Source organism: Dendroctonus ponderosae, unplaced genomic scaffold (assembly GCF_020466585.1).
Source record: "Dendroctonus ponderosae isolate FM_Combo_2020 unplaced genomic scaffold, Dpon_F_20191213v2 Dpon_F_20191213_6, whole genome shotgun sequence".
Classification (NCBI taxonomy): Eukaryota; Metazoa; Arthropoda; class Insecta; order Coleoptera; family Curculionidae; genus Dendroctonus; species Dendroctonus ponderosae.
The window spans coordinates 6,718,489-6,742,879 of NW_026018814.1; the positions used below are offsets into that span (position 1 = coordinate 6,718,489).

Below are 24,391 nucleotides of genomic sequence, written 5' to 3' on the forward strand. Positions count from 1 at the left end.
GGCACCTTTTTGGCTCATTATCTAAACAGTTTACAATTAGTCAATTAATTTTGTTTAAATTGCTTCTGCTCTGTACATTTTTGAGCCACACCTAATAGTTTTTTCCCTATATTTAATGCACACATTTCGGTAGACCCGAAAGGTAAGACTTACTTATATAACCATCGTTTTATTCTTAAGATTATACATATTTCGAGCTCATCACCATTTACTTGTGCAATGCAAAAATAATGTAAATGCTTTTTTTGACCGGTAGATCAGAAGCGATTGCAATGTTTTTATATTTGTTACTTACAGGAATTCTTAAATTAAGTAAACATCAATTTTCTTCGCCAAATTCGTTATTTTAATTATTAAATAACCTCTTCGTAAATCCACCATTGTCCAAAATTCCACCTTCACCACTTTGCAACAATCTCTAATACTGCCAGTACTTTCAACTCTCGTTTCGCTTTACCACCGTCAGGTGGCGCCCTCGAAGCTTCTGGTTCCGAAGAACCGCTCCAACACTACCAAACGGGGAGATTTTGCGTAGATAAATCGATTTGTCAGCTTGGTTACGTAATTTCGGTCGCAACATGACCCAAATTGCCGTTAATTTCACCGGTATGCCCACAATACCTCCCCAACTGATGTCTACCATAGAGTCACTTTCGATTTCGTAATATTCGATGGTATGCCGTTCCCAGTTAACCAAGAGATAGTATTTACCGTTTTTGGTATCGTTGGCATTTCTAGACGGCAAAGAGAAAAGGTCAGGTCGGACTGGTAGATTTGAACGGATTTTTTTCGTTTTTTTCTTGTAAATGTTATTGCGTTTCACTGGCTTGCTTGTAAAGAGATTCCGGATTTCTGGGTTGTAAATGCTTGATAATCTTTGTTATTTATTTTTTGAAATAAATTTCTTTGATGTTGCTTGCGTTGTATTGTACGAAATATTTTAACCCATTTTAATCAGATCCAACCTTTCTACTTATTTTCTTTTATTTGTGAATTTTTGGGTTGGACAATGGTGTCTGTTCTGTCAGTTTGACACATGTGTGTTTGCGTTGCCAGTTTGACAGCTCATGTGGCTTTGATAGCTATCCAAACATCGTCTATCCTGTTTTATTTGAACGTATATGACGAACAATGATACCTTCATTGATAAGTGGCGTTCTTTCCAATAAATTCGAATGGTGATTTTCAAGTTGCCATGCCCAGAATCTTATAAAATTTTCCATGACACTCTTATAAAACCTATCAATATAACCTATATGAAAAAGGCATTTTTGAACTTGACAATGGTAAGTCTACATTGTCAGTTTGACAAATGAGTGTTTGCGTTATCAGTTTGACAGCTCGTGTGCATTTGACACTCACCTAGACATCGTATATCCTTTGAAATACCAGTGAGTCAGCATTTTTTCGGTTGATTTTAAGCTATTTCCAATCGAAAACCAGTGAAGTGTCCAAAATCTTTGAATTCAAATCTCACTTTTCCACTTATTATTTTAAGATCTGTGGACTTTTGTGCTTGCCAGATATAAGCCCACCTTGTCAGGTTGCCGGATGTTTGTTTGAGTGGACTGTTTGACAGTTGTTGTGACTTTGACATTCATCTAGATATCGTCTCTGCTTTTTTGATCGCGCATATTTGACGGAGGTGGATGCATTTATTGACATAAGATGTGAGGAAATAAAGAACAACATTTTTCAGTTGTTACTAACTAGTTTGTGAGAGGAATTTTAGTTGAAATGCTCCATGACAGTCAAAACCAACAGTTCCATTAATTTTTGTTACAAAACATGTGCATTATTGGGTCTGGATTTAGTGTCAGTTTGACAGTTTTGCGTTGTGTGGTTTTGACATTCTCCTGAACATCGTTTATTTTTTTTAAATCGAAGTTATATGACGGAGAAAGATATATTTACAGACAAATGACATGAGTCTATTGCAAATCTTAATTGATGTTCTGACATTAGAGACATGTAATTTTGAACCTGTCAAATACAGTCTATTGACCTGTGGGAATAAAATATTGATTGGAAATGAAAATACAGCAGGGTTATTTAAGTAGCAAAATATAATTTTCGGTGAAAAATATTTTCCAGTCTTTCTTTAGCTGCCTTCGACTGAACGACTAATTTCGTTACAATTTAGTCATTTTTTATTTTATATGTCGTGGCATTGCGTTTTTGAGGACACCTGCTGCAAATACAGGCGAAACATTGAGAAGAGGAGAACCCACTGAACCGGTGATTAAAGGATGCGAAACCTCACAGTCTTGGCCATATTTTTAATAACAATTCGCAAGGAAACCTTTATTGTCCCAAACGAATGATTCAACACTATTTTTAGCAATGCGCCAAAGAACCGTTAACCGGCTACTTGTTAATTGCCGTCTGCAGGAGCTTAATTAAGATGCATCGAGCCTAATTACTATCTGGAGAGTATCTTATACGAGCTCTAAATGATCAAAATTTCCTAACTAGTAGATTCAATTGATCCCTGCTGATTCTACTTAGATTCGATGCTAAAAAGGTTCGAGTTTGTTTTTTTTTTCGTCCAACCTACACTCGAACAGTTAGTTAATCGGGGCGATTTGCAATGCAAATTGAAAACAATTGCTAATTGGATGTAGAAAAGTCGCTGATAACATATAAAATGCAGATAGTTCGGCTCGGAGAAACCATATGGTCCTGCTGGGAGGCCACATTTTGAAATATTGATTGCTTGCTCAATAAATGTTCAGATTTGGGATCATTTTTATGTATCACTACCAAAAATGGCGAAGTGTGCGAACGAATACGTGGGATAATTATTTAACTTAACGTCATGGTTTATAAATATACCTTAGGGTGGAACAGGTGATGTTTTTGCGGTCTGTCGCTTGTTGGACTGCAACAAGTATACTATTTGATTTTTCTGGGTCTTATTTTCTATTTCATTAGTGTTGGTAATTTTTCCCATTTTGTTTGTCTAAATTTCCTAGAAGTATCAATTCAATATCAATCAATTCAAGATTTACTAGAAGACTTACTAAAATAAACCAAATACAAAAAGTTATTCAAAATCATCAAGTCTATAAGTTTATGGTCCCGGGATTTGAATGAAAGCTTCTTTAGAGGCAAAGGAGAAAAAACCAGCTGAAGCCAAATACCTAATGAATAAAAGTTAATTCTGGTGAGAAAGTGAAATGGATTCTTGTCGAATTTAGTGCTTTGTTGCGTGTCACCGATTTTCCCGCACATTGTGGGTACAAATAAGGTCAACTGTGATATGAACACTTTTTACTACACTTTCTAAAAAAATATTTTATTTAATTGAATCTTCCATACAAATCTGGTGCTTTTGGCATAAAGCAGCTGAACTTCTGAACCTATAAAACTTGGAAGTTTTCGTGTACCTCCCTGTTTTTAGTGTTTGGATAATCAGCGTCTACCGACGTGTTTTTTTCAAAATCAACTAGCGTAAAACTGCGAGAATAAAATCGGCAAATTTTGAATTCGTTTCGGAACACCCAGAAATTCAAAAGCAAACATTTGACCAACAAAAACCGTATTTTTTCTCGACACTTGGCCAGAAAATGTACAGTTTTTGCGGTAAAGCAACCGGCAAAAACACCGGACCAACGTAAATTCAATTTGGCTTTGAACCTCGTTTAAACAAACATTACTGTTGTGCATCTAAGAATTTTCACCGGCAGGCATATTATTATGGTCGGCTGGTCACCTGGAACCAATCCCAATTATAAAACAACTAAAATTATACCATTGTTATGTACCTGTGTCAGGTTCCACTGTGTCATTTCGATATTCGACAAGTGGCTCATTATTTTTTCGTACCACATGCTAAACAAGTAAATTTCAAGAGTGTCTGGTAGAATTTGCCTTAATTTTGGTTTCTGTCGATGTTTAGGTATTTAGGCGTCTGTTAATAGGCACCCAATAGGTTCGCGACAGTTTTTTAAATGCAACCTCTTTATTTGTTCAGAACCTGCAATATTAAACACTTTCTCCTTTGTCTTAAATCGATTATTTTCGTTCTGTTGACGATTTTGCTGTTTCCGGGTACCGGAACCATAGTACTTGAACAATGGGTTCACTGAAAACAGTGGCGTATTTCACCAAGTTTCGATTTTGAGAGGAAAATTCTTCTAAAATCTTTTAGAGGGAAGTTTTCAATATATTTTTTTAAGTTAACATTCAAAGACCGGATTTTCGCAATTTTCTTGCTGAATTTGACCGCTAAAAACCCTTAGTAGCCGGCTTATTGTGGAATTTTACGAAATAGGAACTTTTTAACCTTTCCCCCTTTTAACCAGTGAGGTGCTTAAAAATTGTCTATTCGTTTTAGTTTTGAAGATAATTGATCAAGATTTTTTTGGAAACAAAGTTTTCACATTTTACCCCAAGCCATGCCTGTCGCATTTTGAAAAATAACCCGATAATTCTTTTTGTGAAAAAAAATGTTAATTATGAGCACTGTCTGATTTTGGATTCATCTTCACTTATTTTCGCCAATATTGATGGCTTTGGATCTTCCAATTTGAAGAAAGAGAAGTATAAAGAATCCATAAAACTTCAGGTGCTTGTCGGAAAACTCAGTTCAAGCTAAAAGATTTATAAATTAGGGATCATTCTTACTTGGTTTCTGCAAGCTGGCGCCCCATCTTCCATTTTGTTGACTACACTTCCGCAAACTACCGTACTTGGCATAGGCCAATAATTCTATATTTCCCATCTAAGAACGCGATTCACACGACAGAAAGGATTATCACTGATTTCATCAACCGTCAGAGCAAACTAAATACCTATTCATAAGTACAGAATCAACATAATTATTTAATAATTTAATTATTAGCCCTTTCAGTGATTCATGCTTTACTTGGCAGTTCGATTTTAGTTTGTTTATTGTTGACATTTTTGTAAAAAGTGCCTGTTCGCATTGCAATATTCCCAAAGGCAAACTTCACGCTTTTTCCACATGTTCAAAACCATTATTTTATCTGCTGCGTTTAAAAAATGCCCAACCAAGAGCAACGTTTTTCGCTACCCAGTAAAAAACCCGAAGATTTATTACTATTCCGTTAAGAGACTTGTTTAAACATGCCGCTTTACATTCATACATACATGAATGTAAAGCGCGAATTGAACTCGCTAATCTGCGTCAGAAACTTGAATTTAAAATGTATCTTTGCAACAAAATCTGCTAATTTATTAATAGGTTTATTGCGGTGCATATAATCATCTTCTAACATTTACCAATAAATTAGCTAATTAATAACGCTGTATTTGTAAAGTAGCAATGATAAGACACTGAGTATTAATTTCCAGACGATTATCGTCAAAGCCCCATTTAAATAAAATTATTGATATTGATTCAAGCTCTTAACGAGTAAGTACCAAGCCGTCTGACGTGTTAATACCTCGAAACCGAAACTCGATGCAAAATAGTTAGATGCTTTCGATCGAACAAACTGCTATTTTTTTGCCCATGTTAATTAAATAAATCCTAGTCGGGTTATCAAGTCAAATTGATCGTCCGCATTGTTGGATCGTAACAGGAGTAACGGTGAGCTTTTGTTGCTTTTCTTCGAACAACTCAAAAGCCCCCTAATCGATTTAATTAGACTGGTGATGCTACGAAAAAAAAATGCCTAAACTTGTCTAGAGCGGATTCTGGTTTGGCTAAGTGGCCATTATTTCTGTAACAGCTTCTTTCATTATTCGTTTAGATAAACCCAATTTGCAAATTGTGCGTGATAAGTGGAATACAATGTTCGAGGAATTGGTAACGATTTTGTTTCTAAATTGGTTGTTTTGGTTGCTTTGTTTATCTTAATATTTTCTTTGAATTATCTGTCGTGTCTATTTCTGCATTATGTATGAGTTGATCTATTACAGAAAATCGTACAATCGAAAAAAGGCGGAAGTTTAGGAAACCAACAGTTTTTGAATAAAAAACGGGCTGTTTATGCTATGCAATTAATATGTTGAATCAAATGTTTTTGAACCGAACAGTGTGTCAGGATAACTGCATTGGAAAACTAAGACTTTGATTTATTTTTGAAGAATATCTGGTCCTCTCGTTTTAAAATATTACATGCGCTTTTCCGGAAATTTTGCTCTAGAAGAAGACAACTAAGTCGTAAAAAGTTAGGAGACTTTTAAAGTCGAAAGAATTTTAAAATGTCTATTGTTATTGCATGCTCCTTTTTGATCTTTATTAAAATTATGAGAATATTCGACTTTAGATGCAATTTGCACTGTTTTTCAAACGCAATATAACGTACTGTTTTGTAGAGTAAAACTGTTTAAAAGGTTCTATTTCCCATTAAAAATTCTGAAAAATATCACATCCTGAACTGATTTAGAAAGAAATAAAGCGAGTAGAAATTGGTGAGCTTTTCGGGCTCGCTCAACGAGCTACCACCTCTGAAGATGCCGGGCACCCGTGCTTGCGAAACGTCAGGAATAAATTATTTTTGACGACGACCTAAAAACTAAAAAACTCACCAGTTTTAAGCGTTGGTCGCTAAAGCCCAATTCTTATGAATTTTTATGTGATAGAAATTTTGCAATTTTAAGTTTCAATTGCGCTCTATTTATTTTATTTTAAAAGTCATTTATTATTTGAAAAATCCCTCACAGCCGTCGATTTTTGTTTTATTATTTATAAAATTGGATCAGAAAATCCGCGAATTTTTATTTATACAGGGCGATTTTGCAATCCAAGTTTCTATTCCATTCCATATCGAAACGGGACTTTGTTTAGCAAAAATAATAAAGGGTACAAAAGTGCTCTTTTTTGCAAAATAGTAACTATGTAGTCGTATTCTGCGCATCAAGATTTGAAGATGACAATTCCAATATGCGGCCGAAAGAAGTCATCATTCTGTATGTAAAACAGACGATAAACCAGCAGCTGTTCTACGGCACAAGAATGGAAATTCCCACTCCCACATATTGAAAACAGAATGTCAACGAAGTCTTCAGGCAACGATTTTCCGATCGGGTATGCAACATGAAGCAAATAAAATCCGATTGATGATTTTCAGGGGCCCTCCCAAATAAGGCAATGCGCGTAAAGGTTGGTCGGATTTTTCGATCGCAAAACGCAAATTCAGTCCCCCCTAGAAAAAACAAACGCCCGTGTACGGCCCTGATAATCCTACACAAAGCAGTCACTTTCCTGCAAAACGCCGCTCCTCATCAGTAGGTACAGACCGCGCTCACCTGATGTTACACACCTGCACGTCGGCAATTTACAGTGCGCTTTTTTCATCGTTCGCAACTTGACTCTTCGGCAACTAATTTTTCACTAATGCGCTAACAATCAACCGAAGAAACATGTCGCTGTACAAGTTCTCCAAAGACTCGAAAAGACTGTTCATGCAGGGAACCACCTCAAACAGCCCTAGTCCGGCGCTAGGGCCCCCGATCGTTACCAGTCTGGATCAGGTGAATGGCGACGCTGAGAACCTCCAGGCGATCCATACGAAGAAGCGACTCTCCACTGAGGTGCTGGGGAGTTCGCTGGAAACGATCAAAACGAATAGGCGGGGTGAGGATGGTTCCCGCAGAATTACCACGCGAATTGTGCGAAAAGTGACGACGCTCACCCGAGGTGAAGAACAGAGCAGAGCGGAAGATTTGCTCAAACGCGCCCAGCAGAAGAGCATTCAAAGTGCGGATGATGTTGCAGCCAACACGGGGGAGATGACAGTGAAGAGAGTCAAGGTTAGCATTTCCGGCATTTGGTTCCGGTCGGCACCACAACAATGGGTTATCACGTTGGAACACCGATGGAAATAGTTATTCGTTTCGGAAGCGAGTTATTTATGTCCCCCACAAGTCCTCCGTCAAACAGGGTGGCCGGCAATAATAGGCAGAGCGCTGGGGGTTCGACGCGTTGAAAAATACTCTTGTCTTATTTTCACCGAAAAAGTCTTGAATGACTCCCGATCAATACAGGGTGTCACAAATAAAGCCGCAAATCGAAAAATGCAGTTACAAATCTCCGAAAATTTCTGGTCTTGCTAAATCGACGAAAAAAAGTGGCACTTTCTGCTATACCGAAAAATCTATCTATTTCAATATGCAGGATTGTCCTCAAGTAATGGGACCAAACTCCTACGAATTTCCTACGCATATTGGTTTTAGGCAAATTTGTCCGAAATTTCATCGTTTCCGAGGTACAGGGTGCCAAGGTCGCGTTTTTTTAAACATATTTCTAGCCAGTTTTACTACTACCCAAAAATGTTGTGTTTGGGAGTTCTTTAAATCGAAGAATCCGACCTTCGCTTGCAGTTCTGAACTGGCGCTAGAAATCTGAAACTTCAGAAATCTGTTTAGGTTTTAAAATATCGCTTTTTTGTTGGCATTATCGCGTTATCCCAAATTTCTCAAATAAAAAATGTGTACGTGTTCAATCTCTTACCGTTTTCAAGATTTTTCACATTGAAAATCTCTAGTGATTTTTTGAACTACCTTAAATTTGACCCTTAATACTGTCGTAAATTGACCCACAAAAATTGTCTTATACAAAAATAGTCGACGCCCAAACGTACTTTCATACCAAATATTTTTTCAAACGTGCAAGTTTTAAATTGAAACATTTCATTAATATTTTGGTCAAACGTTCTTTGGATACAAAGTTTTAGCAACAACAAAAAACTTGATATAGAACTGGAATATGCAAGAATAAACGTTCGTTAAAAAAGTTAGAATTGACTCACTATTTTCCACCTTTCCCGAGATATAAAGGAAAATGTCCAATTATCCACCCAATAAAGATTAGGAATTTTGCTTAACTTCTGAGCAGGATTAGAAAGGATTTTTGGGACTCATGAGAAATTTTCGACTGTTTGCATGTAAGATGCTCTAAGTTTTCTTATGTTTTCCAATTTTCTTATATTTGCGTTATGAGTGAAAGACAGTTCCCGAAAGTTGTAATTTAAAAGCTCCTTATAATGTTTTAATGTTTTTATTTTTTCGAATTTCAATGGATTGAAATCTTTGATCGGTTGAATCAACGACTTAGAAGCTAAGTAAGAGGGTATTTGGGTTTGTCGGTCTAAAAAAGCCACAAATACAATTTTCTTGGTAATAGCAAAACTGGTTAACGATCTATTAAAAAAACGCAAATTTTACTAAACAAACAAGTTTGCATTAAACAAAATATTTTTGCCTAAAATGTCAATTTTGTCACACTTCTTGAAAGCACCCTGTATACTATATGCAACTAAAAATGTATGTTTCATCTATATTCTGAACACTTTTTATGTACAAAGTTTTATCCCCATTTTAAACGGCTTTGAAAATATTATTACCGATACCGACTGAAATGATTAAAAATTTGCAAAGTCGTAAAAAAGATGTAATTTTCTTAGACCCCTAACAGATCGTTAGACAGGTTGCCCCCAAAACAATGTCAAATTGGCAATATAAACCTTCAGAGAAAAATTAACGTTTTTTACATTGTAAACATGTTCAGCTTCAAAAATAAGTATTATTCTCATTTAATTGCCTAATATACCTAAAATGTAACTTTCCCGAATTACGGATATCAGGCCATATTCGTGGGACACCCTGTATACAAGATGGATCAGGGCTGAGGCCCATACCAGGCGACTTTAAGAATTATTGCTTTTTTATTATTAGGTTCTTATAGGTTTCTAGAGGTTGAGGTATTTCAATTTTGGGAAACAACTTAATTAGAAAAATAAAATTTGGCAACTGTAAAACAATAACGCTAAATAAAATCACTTTTCTAGAAAATGAATTCAATATTTTCGCACCCTCTGTTAGTAAAGAAACACCCTGTATAAATGGACAATTGAACAGTTCTTGACGCAAGTGTCCTTATTTTTCGTAATACCGGTGATAAAAACAACTCGTCGCTTTGACAAGGTTAATTTGCCAATGATTTCATGCAGGACTTGGATTTTTACAATTTAAAAGTCAGTATTGAAAATTCCAGTTTAAGCTAAACATTTTTCGAAACCTTTTTTGAGAAACACTTTTCAAAATCTGAACTACTTTTTGCATACTTTGCAACTCCCAGACAGAAAACTTCGTTTTAAAGCCTTACAATAAACTTTTAAAGATTCGTACCTCTTTGGACAAAAGCACACTAAACCATAAAATTGTCACTTTCATATAGGAAGCTCGATTACCTAAAGACATGTTTCACTCGGTGCGCTTATGTAATATGGCCAAAGCCACTTTCAATCGCCATTAGGTTCGGTTGTTTGATACAATGCAGGTTTGTTGTCTATTTAAAGAACCATACGTACCTACTGTATGTTAATCAACTCCCAAACAAGCTATTTGGATATGTTTATTGCACACCGGAATTTGCCATTCCTAATTAGAAACCGCCCACCTTAAAAGTGCGCTTATATACTGGGTGAGCTAATATACTGGCCATGGAGGATCGTGCAAAGGCGACCTTTCTCCTTCATAAATAGGAAACTTCCTATCCAGGATTGGGTTAATCTGTATATTTTTCGTGTTGAATTTAAGCAAAGCACACATTGCTTCATGAACATCAGCTTGTTTGCTCTTCTTTGTCGGAATGGCGTCAATATTTATCTGTTGACGTCACTATTTATAATTAAAATGCTGTAAGCGCCTGTAAACAAACACTCTGAAACGGTGAAAGACCAACCTGGACGAAGACATCAACTAGCGACCGGCCAGAGGTTATTGTCATAGCCAGTTTGGCCTAGAATTTTTTTTTTTTTCAACCTTGGTTAACAGTCAGGTTTAAATTTAGCCAGCATACTGAGAGCATTATAAATAATAATGCTTGATGATCTAGATACGTTATCATCGAGGTTTAACGTCGAACCGGTCCAACAGTTAAACCTTTCTACATATTCAACTTTTTGAAAAGCCTGGTTATTAATAAGCTCGGGAGCCGGAAGTATTGTTAATTCCTATAAGTCGCCTTTCTCCTGTGCAATTATGCCAAATTCCATCGCCTGTTTGATCTCTTAATATTATCGAACTACTGAAGCTAAGAGTGTTGGAAGTTCGGGCTGTTTAATAACACATTACATTTCAGCACCAATTTCACACTTTTTTGGCAACTGGGTCGCACGAAGAATACGCATTCATTCTTTGTTCTTTGTGAATTGCTATTTTTTCCTTGAAATGTTTGTTTGCTGGTTGTGACTGATTTTGACCTCGTTTTTCGGCCACATATGTGTGGAAGTGTCTTAAGTTCTCCGCCATAAATTCTTTATGTTAAGCTTTAAAGTTGAAGGTTCTTGAGAAATTATTGGGTGCTTGGGTGTGACTTGTTTTGTCAACGTTGTTGTCTTGTAAACTTTCAAATCTCCTATAAAGGCTCAGTTGAAGAAGTTCTTAAATAAATTGTTACTGCTTTGAATTTAATTCTATTTGTATTTGAAATGAAAAGGCTTGTTTTGTAAAGGTTCATAAAGATACACCGTTGAAAGCGACTTTTACATTCCATAAAAGTTCAATTGGAGAAGCTTTGAATTGTAGTATTTTTACAGCTTTGAGTCCGGAAAATTTCCCTGTATCCAAAAAGGAATTATAGTTTTCACGTAGTAAAGTTGGAAAATTATTGTACCTACAACTTCTAACAACTAATTTCAACTCAGCAGAGGTCGAATGGTCGAAGTTTTTTTGGACTCTCTTCTTCAAACTTGCAAGTTCTTTAAAAATTAGTTGGCACTTTTAAGTGACTTAGTTTCTTCAATTTTCTAGATCTACGCCGGTCTTGGAAAATGAATTGAAATTTGAGAGACGACGTTGAAAGCGACTTTTACATTCCATAAAAGTTCAATTGAAGAAGCTTTGATTTGTTGTATTTTTACAGCTTTGAGCCTGGAGAATTTTCCTGTATCCAAGACGAATTCAAATTTTCACGCAACAAAGGTGGAAAAGTATTGGGCAAAAACTTTGACCAACTGACCTCAACTCAGCAGAAACCAGATTGTAGAAGTGTCCGTGGTCTTTTTTTTTAACTTAGAAGTTTCTAACAAAATAAATGGCGCTTTAAACTGAATTTGTTTCTCATAAAAGTTAAATTGAAGAAGCTTTGACTTGTTGGTATTTATACAGTTTTTACGCGTAATCACCTGGAAAGTTATAAACTGATTAGAGTTTAGGCCAACGTTCGCGGCTTCTGTTCAGTTGCCAACCTAAAAGTTCTTAAAAAAAAATCAACTTCTAGATCCCAGTTAAAGAAGCTTCCACTTGTGGATATTTCTACAGCGCTGTGAGCTCTAAAAATGTCCTTTCATCCAAGGAGAATTCGAGTTTTCCCGTAATTATATTTTGAGTTCTACGCTGTTTATTGCGCCTAAAAGTTCGGCTGATGAACGTCTGCAGTTGAAAACTTGAAATATTTTCAGAAGGAAATAAGTAAATGACTCGATGTGAATGTCATTTTTGCAACTCTCCATTTCGTTTTTTTTAAATAAAAGTTTTCTAAGTTTCAAGGGCTGCTGATGTTCACAAGCTCAATTGAAGCTTCGATTTCTATCATATTAACACCGCTTTTCGGTTCAAACTTGTATTGAATGCAAGATACTGTGCTCCCTGTTGAGAGTGAACTGCATATTTACAAAAGCTCGATTGAAGTTTTTTTTAAATTATTTTCTATAAAGTTGCTTCACAAATTACTACTTTTGCTTAATTTAGAAAGTAGGTAGGGTTTTTTCAGACGAAGTTTGATGCCCAAAATAACTATTCCCTTGTGACCGAATTCTGCAGGCTTATAACAGCTCGATTGCAGTTTCAAATTCGTTTTTCCCAACTTTACAAGCTTTTGCTTAAAATGTTCTGCATTTTTCGATTTTTCGAAAGTTTAGAAATCATGAGGTTATCAAGCGGAAAATGAGGCTTATTTTCTTGCCGAGTTCCAAGCTCAAGTCTCTGCTTCCAGATCATTGAAAGATTGTCAGGCCAGGAACGTTTCTTTTCTATAAGAACTGCAGCTTCCAAACTACTTTTTTTGCGATGAGAATCTATATATTTATGTTTTAATCAAACGTTCTTTGGATATAAAATATTAGTAACAGCAAAAAAAGTAGTCTTTATATAGAAGTTGTATTTGATCCACTCTGAGATACGTTRGCMTGAMAAWGKTTCTGTCMAYKATTTGGTRTGTTCRAAGCCGAGTWAATGTYYRRTTSKAAMKAAWMWCGCATTTSTCTYWCKCCTSAMKAGGAAGATAACAGATTAAAACAAGTATTCGCCCTGTAAATCCTACCCAAGTTGGGACACATGGGGATGTAAATCATGTAGGTCTAGCTTGTTGTTGTTTATTGTCGTTCTTGAATAGCGAATGCTGCCATAAACAGAAGTCCTACTTTTTCAATGTCGAATCAGTCTTGTTGTCGATCAATTGCCTTTATTTACAACATTGATTATTGCTTCGGCTGGAATGTAAATTATGTAGATTAATTCCAGCAAATAATCAGTTTCGTGTCCGATCCCACTAGATTTGTCTTGTTTGTTGAGCCTGATCATGGTTTCGATCAAGGTGCAGAGTGGGCGGCCAATTATTAGTTATAATGACAAGGAGGGTCAGGGTGGCTGCTTGAATTGAGCCTTTTTAAGGACTGCTGATGACTTCATGAGCGCTGTTCAAAGTGAGCAGCAGATCGGGGGCATTCGAGATTGTATTAGTTGCATCTGAAAGTTTTATGAGTGGGCGGACTGGGCTGTAAACCATTTGATTGGCTGTGTATTGATAGGTGAACAGGTTGGGAGCAATTAGACGATACATTGTTCTTGCATGTAGGAGTGCTTCTCTTACAATTAACGTTCACAGTGTGGAGCACATTCTGGTTACCTAATTGATTATAGTCAACAGTGCCAATCAAGATTGGACTTGGATTGGGAAAAAGCGCAAGAATGGTACATCCTGTACAGTTACATCACCTTCTCTATGTGTGTTTAAGACTGAATTGTTAATAGCGACTCCTGCTGAGTAGTAAATGGCTTAATTCCTGCGGAGCAACAGAATTCCGACTTTTTTCCACTTCCTCTCAGCACAACCGGCTCGAATGTTTTCGAGAATGCATCATCAATCACAGTTATGAATTTTCGGCTTCCGCGCTGCGAGATTTGGTCATTTCTGAACACACAATAAACTGAAATCTGTGCCAAACCAATCGAATCTACCTGCTAATGTTAATAAGTTCGCATTAATTAATTTTTGATATCTGAACACGCCAATTACATTATTTACACCTAATTGCTAAGCTCTCAAACGGAATTGAATTCGTATACATACGCTTAAGCATAACGGTACTAATGCAACGTGAGTTTCCTTTTGGCATTCGCAATGCGTTTTTGCGATTCAGTAGCCTTTGAAAAGATTACGACTGTTTCTCATCGGGGTGTTTCATTCATCCCCTTTAAAATTCAGGCTTTTAGCTTTAGCTGCATCTGGAACCGGTACTGGAAAAAAACCTGTACTTCTTCCCAGCATATTGAATTCATTTTATGCAGCTGCCGGTGTTTCGCTATACTTTTTTCAAACAAGATCTTAATGCCTTAAGTGATTGGAATGAATAAAGCGCTTTCCTGATTGTTCAGTGCGGTCCATAAAATCGCCTTTTATCAAATTAACCGCATAAACTTTTCCACTTTACACCCACGTCTTTTACAATGCCTAATCTTGCACTCAATGTCTCAGCCAATTACGGCAGGATTTATTAGGCTCTTATTCTCGTAATAAATCACGTTGTTTAACACTGATCATTAGGCGTGCCAACATGTTGAGCAAGTAATCACATCAATTGGCTCTAATCTGCCATGAATTTGTGCTGATCATGTTAAGCTAACTTGTTTCGATTTCCTTCATTGCAGATCTCCGACATAATCGTGGGCCAAGAACCGAATGTGTCCGCCAAGGATTATCTTTTGCGATGGGCGAAACGAACCACGCACAAGTACCCAGGGGTTCAGGTGCAAGATTTCACCAAATCCTGGCGCGATGGATTGGCGTTCAGCTCCATTCTCCATCGCAACAGGCCCGATCTGATCGATTGGGGCCGAGTGCGCAACCAAAGACCTCGAGAGCGTCTGGAAACGGTGTTCTTTGTTGCTGAGAAGGAATACGGAGTTACCAGGCTCTTGGATCCGGAAGGTAAGCGAACTCGAGATGATTAGACGCCAAAGTCTCGATCCCAATTTTGATTTACTGTAGCAATTTTTCTGCTGTCCGATCTAATGATGGTCGTTAGAGTTATCTGCGGCTGATTGATGGCAGAACGGAAATAGTGAGCGGGCATTCACGTTAAATATTTATCAAACACAACAATAAAGGTGTATATTAGTGAATCTTCAAAGCATCTCCGACAAAATTTTGTTCAGTATCCCAGTGTATCTCGTTGATTCAAAGGCGCTTCTGTAGTCACTAGACAGAGCCTCAGAAGTTCCCCATTATTTGTGTCTTTTGTTCAAAATGATTTTTTTTCTAATTTGTTCCAACATTTTTCTTGATTAAAAGTTGACTCTTATTTTTTACAAATTTTTGATGGGCAGCTTCCATTCTCGTTAAGCTTGAAACATTTTATTGGTACCCGAATATATTTGATCTTTGTTTTCCGTTTAGTTCTATTGACCTTCTTTTGATATAGTTTAAGATGTGCAGTTAGAATTCTTCAGTTTTATTTGCAAGATTGTATAGAAGACAATTGAAGGCTTTGGTCACAATTGCTCTAATGTTAAACTGTGAAATTTGTTCCATTTTCTTTCGAACTTTGCACTAATTCCTTAAACTTCATCTTCACTTTGTGTACTGTCTATTGCATTATTTAACTGAACATATGAGCTTTATTTACAAACAAATCTTCCATCCGCTTGATTTTTCACAATTTCATCACTACTCTTATAGTCTTTATATATTTTTTAATCGACTTCTCGATTTTCTAAGCAATAATGATCACAAATTTAATTATCAACATTAATTGCTTGCTACTCATGACGCCGTAAATCCGTGTTTTGTTTGCATTCCTGCCATATACGCGACACTCCTTTTGCGAATTGGCCGAGATGAGGATATTTGCATATAATTAGCATGACGAAGGAAGTTCTTTATCGCTTCCTTCGTCATAAATCTCACCGATAAAAATCTGAGTTTATTTGTTAGAAGATAACGATGCATGTTGGACCGAAACGATCCAAGTACAATTACTACACGTGTTCAGTAGTTACTCCTCAACTAATCCAGTAGAGTAAATGCGAATCACAGTTAATTTTTCGCGTTTTCAACATGTGCTTCTCTACGAAGAAACAGAGAAGACTTACTAAATTAGAAATTTGAATAGCTTGTGATTATGGCATTTGTTATTCCTTATTGCTTACTTATATTTTTGTAATTTTTATGTTCTTCAATATCTTCGATTTAAAAACGTTCGATCCGAACAACACAAAAATCTGATCGCTGCATAAATGAAGAACGTTTTACTCTTTGAACTCCGCCATGAAAACCTAAAAGCGCTAATCCAATATTGCAGTGAAACATAGCTTTCCTAGTCGGTTTAATCCCCTTAAATGGGTCGCTCCCCTTCGGAGGCGGTTTGAGTTTTTGCAAGTTTTATTCCAATAAGGTCTTGTGTGTTATGAACCTTAATTTTTGAAAATCGTTGAATGTATGCGCATGTTTTTTTACAGATGTCGACACTCATGAACCTGACGAGAAGTCGCTCATCACGTACATTTCGTCCCTGCATGAAGTGTTCCCGGAGCCGCCTCCAATTCATCCACTTTACGACTCTGCAGCTCAACAAAGAATGCAAGAATACAGGGAAATTGCGTCCAGTCTACATATGTGGATGCGTGAAAAGTACAGTCTAATGCAGGTCAGTTCGAAACGCTTTTCAGATCAGTTGAGGCAATCGAAGAATTTCAATGCAATCCCGGTACTTTTTTCATTTTAGGACCGTAATTTCCCCCCAACTTTAATCGAAATGAAGAAACTGGCCGCCGAATCGACCAGATTCCGCACCGATGAAATCCCACCCAGACAACGGGATAAGCAATACTGCCATCAACTTTTCAGAGATCTGGAGAAGTATTTCAAGAGCGTAGGAGAGGTAGGAAACATTTAATGGACGGACAACAACCCACCGTTATGTCCATGAATATTGGAAATTGCTGTTTTATTCAATAAAATGTGTATTTTTATTTTTCATTCATCCGTGCTTTGTGCTGCTCTGTGCAAGTGCAAGTTTGGGGACCCTGACAATCTAAAATTGAAGAAACGATTCCGAATATACGGTTCATTCTTAGGATCTTTTTGATAGCCTCAAAAGCTGTATTTTACTGACTAGTCTTTTTATCGAAAATTAATGAAGTTTTGATGCCGAAAACAGCTTCTTAAGCTTACACGCTGAAAAATATTTGAAGGAACTGAAAACCATTGCAACATACCAATAACGACAGAAAGAAAATTTACAATCTTAATCAGGGTCTACCCGAAGTTTGATTATTTCTTCTAAATTCTCAATTCCGTCTCGGAAACGAACTCAAATCATCACTAGGACTTTTTGGATAGAGCATCTCAAGAATTGCCTTTGGTAAATCGGTTTTATCAGAGATTTCAAACTTCTAAAGAAATAGACGCACATTTTTCTAAAATACTTCTTCCTAAAAWACCGTCTGTTTAATCCTGAAATTTTACTCCAATACCGAGAGCCTTCCGCTGATTTGTGCAACATTTATTTTCTCAGCTTATATAAAAAAACAYAKCYWRAGCCTCCAGAGTACAATTTGCATTAACTACGGTTTTTACTCAATCCTGTACTAATATAAAATTCATGAATTACTAGGTTGACATCGAACCTGAGCTACACATCGATAATATTGAAAGAAATTGGCAGCGACTCATGAATGCGTATCAAGACCGTGATAGGCACATAATTGAGGAAATTAAGCGACTCGAAAAATTGCAACGATTGGCGGAAAAAGTACACAGGTAACTGATAAAAATAAGCGTCCTAAGCCCAAAGAGGAAACTCTTAAGGATCCGTACAAATATCTGCTGTTAATCGAAAATATATGAAACTAATGCATTTTTGACGTTTTCCAGAGAAATCAAACAGACCGATTCTCATCTGGATCAAATCGAACAAGCAATCGAACTGGAATCGCGACGAATTGAACGATTACACCCACTGGAAGCGAAGAAGGTGGCCGATCAGATCGACCACGACCTGGTTGTTACAGAACAGGCCATTCAATCCCTTAAATCCGACGTGCACACTTTGCGCAATGGCAGATACCCCCAGGTGAGCCGAATTTAGCAGGAAATTTCATAAACTCGCCCTCTAACCTGCACAATTGATTTTATAGGCTGGCGAGCTGGATAAGCGGGTGAACAAACTGCATGAAAAATGGGTCCGTCTAAGGCACCAGTTGCACAACAAAATTGTGGGGCCTTTGGCTAACATGAGCTTCCCAGTGGAAGAACGCACTGTGACGAAACATATTAGAACCGTGCAAGAAACCAGGAATATCGAGACCAATCCCCACTTCAGATCCCTGCAGGAGCACATCGAGTGGTGTAAAAACAAATTGGTACAGTTTGGCTGCAACATGCTGCCAGTAATATCAACCTGCAACCTGTTTTTCCTTATTTAGAAACAATTGAAGAAGGCCGATTTCGGTACCGATCTACCATCCGTTCAGCAGGAGCGTGACATCCATCAGCGCGAGCACAAAACCATTGAACAGTACCATTCCAAGGTGGAGCAATGTGTTAAGGCCCGGCAGTATTTCAGCGGCGAAGAGCTGACTTTGTACAATCAGCACCTGGGACAGCTTCAGAAGGTACTAAACTGATCGACTCCTTGCTTGATCATTAGCCTTATCTTTGCCTCCAGGTGTATGCTGAGCTGCTGACCTTCAGCACTGCTCGCGCCAACGACTTGGAAAGTCTCTACGACTTCATCCAATCCGCCACCAGAGAACTGCAGTGGCTCAACGAAAAGGAAGAGACCGAAGTGACCAGAGATTGGAGCGATGTTAAGCTGGACGTTGATGGAGTGGAGAAATACTTCGAGGTATGTTTTACAAGCTTAATGAACTTGCAAAAAGTCTTTGCTAATTGGCTCTAAACACTTCTACTGCTTCATGCAGCAAAATTACGGAATTGGTGATGAGGTAAAGTTGTATCTTCAAGATGTGCGACCTTTTCCGATTAGTCCCATAAATGTTTTAACTCCCAGTGACTGATTATAGTTTTTGTTGTTGCTGTTGTCTCTTTTTTTGCTATTCAGTCTAATTTAAGAAACCCAATAAAAATGTTCAACTTTCAGCATTTGATGAGCGAACTGGAAAAGCGCGAATCGCAATTTAATTCCGTTTTGGAACGCGGCGAATCCCTGGTTCGTCACAACCATCCGGCCATCAAAGCCATTGAGGCCCATTTGGCCGCTATGAACGCGCAATGGGCGTGGCTGCTCCAACTCACCCACTGTCTGGAGACGCACTTGCAGAACACCCGAATCTACCAGGATTTCTTCAAAGATGTCCTAACTGCTGAGGAATGGCTCAGAGAGTACGAATCTAAAACGTTTTTTATTGCCAAAATTTAACAATTTTTTGGCAAATTTCAGGAAGGATGAGATTATGAATAACGAGTTCAGTCAAGGCGACTTCAGTCTGGATGTGGGAGAGCGACTGTTGCAAGGAATGCAGGCGTTGAGAGACGAGCTAAACACGTTCGGAGACCAAGTGCAGGCGCTAAAAGCGCGCGCTCAGAACGTCGTGCCTTTGAAGCAGCGCAGACAACCGATCACAAGACCGATGAACGTTACTGCTATTTGCAACTACAAGAAGAATGATTTTGTAATTGAAAGAAATAAGGAGTGCACCCTAACGGACAACTCAGGGCGCACAAAGTGGCGAGTGCACAACTCCAAAGGCATCGAATGCCAAGTGCCCGGAGTCTGCTTCGTGTTGCCTCCTCCCGATAAGGACGCCTTGGACGCAGTGGATCGCTTGCAACGCCAATACGACCGTTCCATCGCCCTGTGGCAGAAGAAACAGCTGCGAATGAGACAAAACATGATCTTCGCCACCATCAAAGTGGTAAAGGGATGGGACTTGCCCCAATTCATCGCCATCGGCGCTGAGCAACGGAACGCCATCAGAAAGGCCCTGAACGAGGACGCCGATAAGCTGATAGCTGAAGGCGATCCTTCCGACCCTCAACTCCGAAGACTCCGAAGAGAAATGGACGAAGTCAACCGGCTGTTCGACGAGTTCGAAAAACGCGCCAGAGCAGAGGAAGAGAGCAAAAACCAAACCAAAGTATTCAACAACCAAATCTTCAATCTGCAGCGCGCCTTGGACGAGGCTGAGCGCGTGATAAATCAGCGGGTTCTTTCGCCTCTGCCCAGAGACTTGGACACCTTGCAACATCTCATCCTTGAGCACAAAGAGTTCGAGTCGCGGCTTCAAAATCTGGAGCCTGAAGTGGAACAGGTTAAGGACACTTTCAGATCCATCACCCTGAAAACTCCACAACACAAAAAGGACCTGGAAAAAGTCCTCGACAAATGGAAGTACATCTGGAACACCAGCAACCTGTACATCGAACGCCTGAAATGCATGGAAATCGTGCTCAACGGCATGGAGGACGCGCAGCAAGTAATCTCAGAGTTCGAAAGCAAACTGTCCAGCCTGAAAGAGCTGCCCAATACCGAAAAGGGACTGAAAGCAGTGCACGATGACCTGCTCAAGATGGAAAGCGCGGTTGGCCAACAGCAAATCGCCATGGATCAGCTGAACGACGACTTCGACAACGCAAGGAGACTGACTGAAAAGTCTAGACCCAACCAAAGGGGCCCGCATTCCGATGTGGAGCGCCTGGACAAAGACATCCAGAGGCTTAACAGCAGATGGTCCAGCGTTTGCCAACAGTTGGCCGACAGGCTCAAAGGCTGCCAACAGGCCTACGATCTACTACAGAAGTACGCGCAAGCCAAGCAGGTGGAAGATGATTGGCTGGACGATCAATATGGCAAGCTAGAAACCTTGCAGCCTATTAAGGATAGAGCCAAGGAGCAACTGGATGCTACCAGGGTGAGTTTGATTGAAATTTAGGAGGGTTTTAACTGGAGCACTTTAGTAGGATTTACTAGTAGTATTGAAAAAGTTAATCTCGTAACTTGTGGGGGAGAAAGATACTCTAATGTTGTATCATCATTGATCATTCAATTTAGAGTATTTCTGCTTTTGAGCTCAATTTATGACAGTAATGCCTAGTCAAGAGTGGGAGATCTTCTAGGTCCGAAAATAACCCTAGTTTGCTATATAAACGATAGCCCAAAATGCTTCGTTACGGATTTACAGGGTGTTGAAATTTAATATAAAAAATGCCAAATGATAAATTTCTTCAAATAACATGGCGATTATTTTAAAATAATTTTCCAGGAATCAATAGCTAAGAGATACGCATGTTTTGCAATAAAATAATTTTGCTAAATTTGCAAGTGACGTGCGATCTGCAGGAGGAGAAAATGGTACGCCACTGTATTTTTTTATTATTAGAAATACTACAAATTTATAGTTTTATTACAAATAAATATATCTTCCATTTTTCTCCATTATAAAGTAATATTTGTGGTCGATGGGCCAAATTGGACACGTTTAAATGGGAATCAGCGTTTGTATGGGAGTAGAGTAGAGCAAAAAATCCAAGAAACATTTTTATTTGAAGTGCAACAAGGAATTTGAAAATTAATTGTAATACTTAAACAACTTGAAGATAGTTAACAGTTGTACAACTGCAGATGAATCTTCGGCTGGCCTAACTTGGGGTATTACTGTTTTATTTCAAAGAGCAAAGCAGAAATGCGAACAGCGAATAGTTCCAAACGAATTTAATACTTGTAGTCCTAACCTGCTAACACCATAACAAAACGTGCACTTCTAATTTCAGAACCTGTTGAACAACGTAGTGGAACGCACCCCTAAAATTGAACAAGTGAACTTAAACGGTGGTAGATTCATCAGGGAAGGAAAGGTAAACATTGAGCGATTACTAGCTAGTTGGGGCTTAGTGTTAAGAGCGTTCTGAGCGAATCTGCAAGTGGGAGCGCGCTTAGGCTTGGCCTCAACCGAACAAAGAGTCGCATTTCACTCATCCGCCTAGGCTAAGACTGTTAGGGTTGTTTTATTGAGTGTGAGTGAGCAGAATGGTTGTTGATATTACTTTTCCAAATCGGCGTTGTATTTTGTGTTTTTACTGTATTCTCTACATGATTTTCATTCTCTTCGACTAATAACTTGGTGGATTCTACTACCGCAACGCTTTTTCCTAGATGATAACTCTTAGTGCTTGTAATTTAATATGGATTTTATTTGATCAAGTATTTAGATAGATAGTTTTCATGATCATCATCTGAGTCTAGAGCAAAGTTCATCAAAGCTTTTCTGACGCTGAAGAACTTTATGTTTGTCCAGAGAAAATTAGCGTTTAACTTATAATGTTCAGAACTGCTTACATGAGTCAGCTCTCCTTCGTTACATTTTTCATTTCCATTCCCGCTTTTCATAAAATATTGGCACTTCTTAAATTCCCCCTTCATTCATGTTACTCTAAACGAAAATGGATCGGAACAATCATCAATCAATCACTTTGGATGCCAATATTTTCAAGAAGTAATCTGCGGGACTTTTAAAAAAACTACCTAACTCTTCACCATTGTTACTCTGTGTCGATCTCTTTGATTACTTCTTCCCCACCCCCATCACCGGTAGGTAGTAGTTTCATGTAATGTCGACTTACCACGCGTGCGCACTCACTCGACTAACACCTAACAATCTAACCGTAACAACAGATATGGAGCAAAGGCGTCCAAAAGTCAAGAGACGCACTGCTGGACGCGCATCCTTCATTGGACGCAGGCGACGCTCTTAAGCGTCCAGACGCTGCGCCGTCCGGAGCGGACATTGTCAGCAGGGAATTGGACGAATTCAATGGACGTTATCAATATTTGGTCGATGTTTTGTACGGGAGGCTGCAGGAAATTGCCAGCTTTAATCCGAACGACATTGTAACACTGGTGAGTTTTTTTACATCTTTTTTTTTGTTTATGAAACCTGAGGGTTTGAGGCGGTGAATCGGAAATCGGTCTTTCCTAAACGAGCGTGCAATTGTAGTGTGTAAAATTGCGAATAAAATTGTGTAAATTGCACTTTAATTTAGGAAGTTCGCATTTAAATGCTCTAACCAGCAGTTTTCAAAATAAAACCTCAAATTTGAGGAAATTTGCCTGACTTTTGCCATAAAGTCAAACACAACCGAAAAATCTTTACGTTGAAAAATCAATGTTCTTAATCTATTTTTTCCGTTTAATAGCTATTATATTATTGTTGATTTCGCGCTTTGATCCTTAAAAGGCAAATATTATATTAGCAGGTAATGCGGCGCCTAGACGTATTTTACAACTATTTATGAGTCGCCAATGGTTCGCTGAATGGGAACCATTTGTAAATAATATGGAATTATTCCGGAATTACGTGTTATGGTAAAATTAAACATTATTCATGCACTTATTTTTACAGATTGCGCGCAATGTGGGCTACTGATATCTTTTCGAAGTCGAACACAATAATTACATCATGCCTCTTTTTGACTCTTCCAAGAGCTACATAAGAAGTTGAGTGATAAATGGATGCAGTCAGTTTTCGAAATCCTTTCGATCAAGTGCGGTTTCCAATTACCCGAACGTTCTGTTGGTGATTCACTGCTAAAGTATGCATTCGTTCCTTACTATTGTGCAAATGTTCTAAAATTATTGGTCTTGAAGAGGGTAATGGTAGTGATTGGGCCCATGAGGCCATTAAAAGCACTCTGTCCCGGGAAATGTTGCTAAATCAAAGAACATCATTCGGATAAATACACTGAATGAATCACTCGAATTACGGAAACATTGACCTGGTTTTCGTAAAAGTCCTGCTTTGCATATAATGAAGAGGTTGCATGCTATCGATCCTCTCAGCTTCTGTATTTTAAATCCGCTTGTTGGCGTCCAAAGTTGGCGCCTCAATAGGCGCCTTACCATACAGGATGGTTCAGTTTTGCCTAGCCGAGCAATGGGGAAACAGTGCAGTTAAAATACAAGTTCTTAAGGATTTTGAACCTGAAATCAAGTGGTTTTTTGCCATCAATTCCAAATTGTTTAGATTAAGCGACGTTAGTCCCAGTTTTAAGTAAACGTCATAAAAATCTTGAAAGTCTTCTTGAGATTTCTTCTATTCGAAGTTATTTTCTATTCTTGTGCTTGTTTCTCGATTCGTTGGATTCTCTTGATTGAGCGCTGTTTCTCTGGGACTTAACCAGTGGCGCAGTTGTCGGCTTTCACGTAGGTTTTGAGCGTGCTAGCAGTAAAAGCAAGCG

General features: G+C 38.2%; 1 protein-coding gene across 34 annotated transcripts in view; it reads left to right on the top strand.

The window, feature by feature from the left end:
* Positions 1 to 24,391, top strand: part of LOC109540437 (microtubule-actin cross-linking factor 1) — a 125,510-nt gene that overhangs the window by 52,195 nt on the left and 48,924 nt on the right. For 28 of the 34 annotated variants that reach the window (XM_019908812.2, XM_019908818.2, XM_048667623.1 and 25 more), the window contains 12 exons: positions 14,845 to 15,124; positions 16,654 to 16,841; positions 16,920 to 17,075; positions 17,811 to 17,956; positions 18,071 to 18,269; positions 18,334 to 18,558; positions 18,622 to 18,810; positions 18,864 to 19,043; positions 19,299 to 19,540; positions 19,599 to 21,069; positions 21,929 to 22,012; positions 22,830 to 23,054. In XM_019908812.2, the coding sequence (XP_019764371.2) occupies positions 14,845 to 15,124; positions 16,654 to 16,841; positions 16,920 to 17,075; positions 17,811 to 17,956; positions 18,071 to 18,269; positions 18,334 to 18,558; positions 18,622 to 18,810; positions 18,864 to 19,043; positions 19,299 to 19,540; positions 19,599 to 21,069; positions 21,929 to 22,012; positions 22,830 to 23,054 (3,585 nt within the window). Of the gene's footprint in view, positions 1 to 7,190; positions 7,726 to 14,844; positions 15,125 to 16,653; positions 16,842 to 16,919; positions 17,076 to 17,810; positions 17,957 to 18,070; positions 18,270 to 18,333; positions 18,559 to 18,621; positions 18,811 to 18,863; positions 19,044 to 19,298; positions 19,541 to 19,598; positions 21,070 to 21,928; positions 22,013 to 22,829; positions 23,055 to 23,698; positions 23,747 to 24,391 lie in introns of those variants that run through there. The other 6 variants (XM_048667619.1, XM_048667622.1, XM_048667621.1 and 3 more) reach the window with 4 other exon arrangements.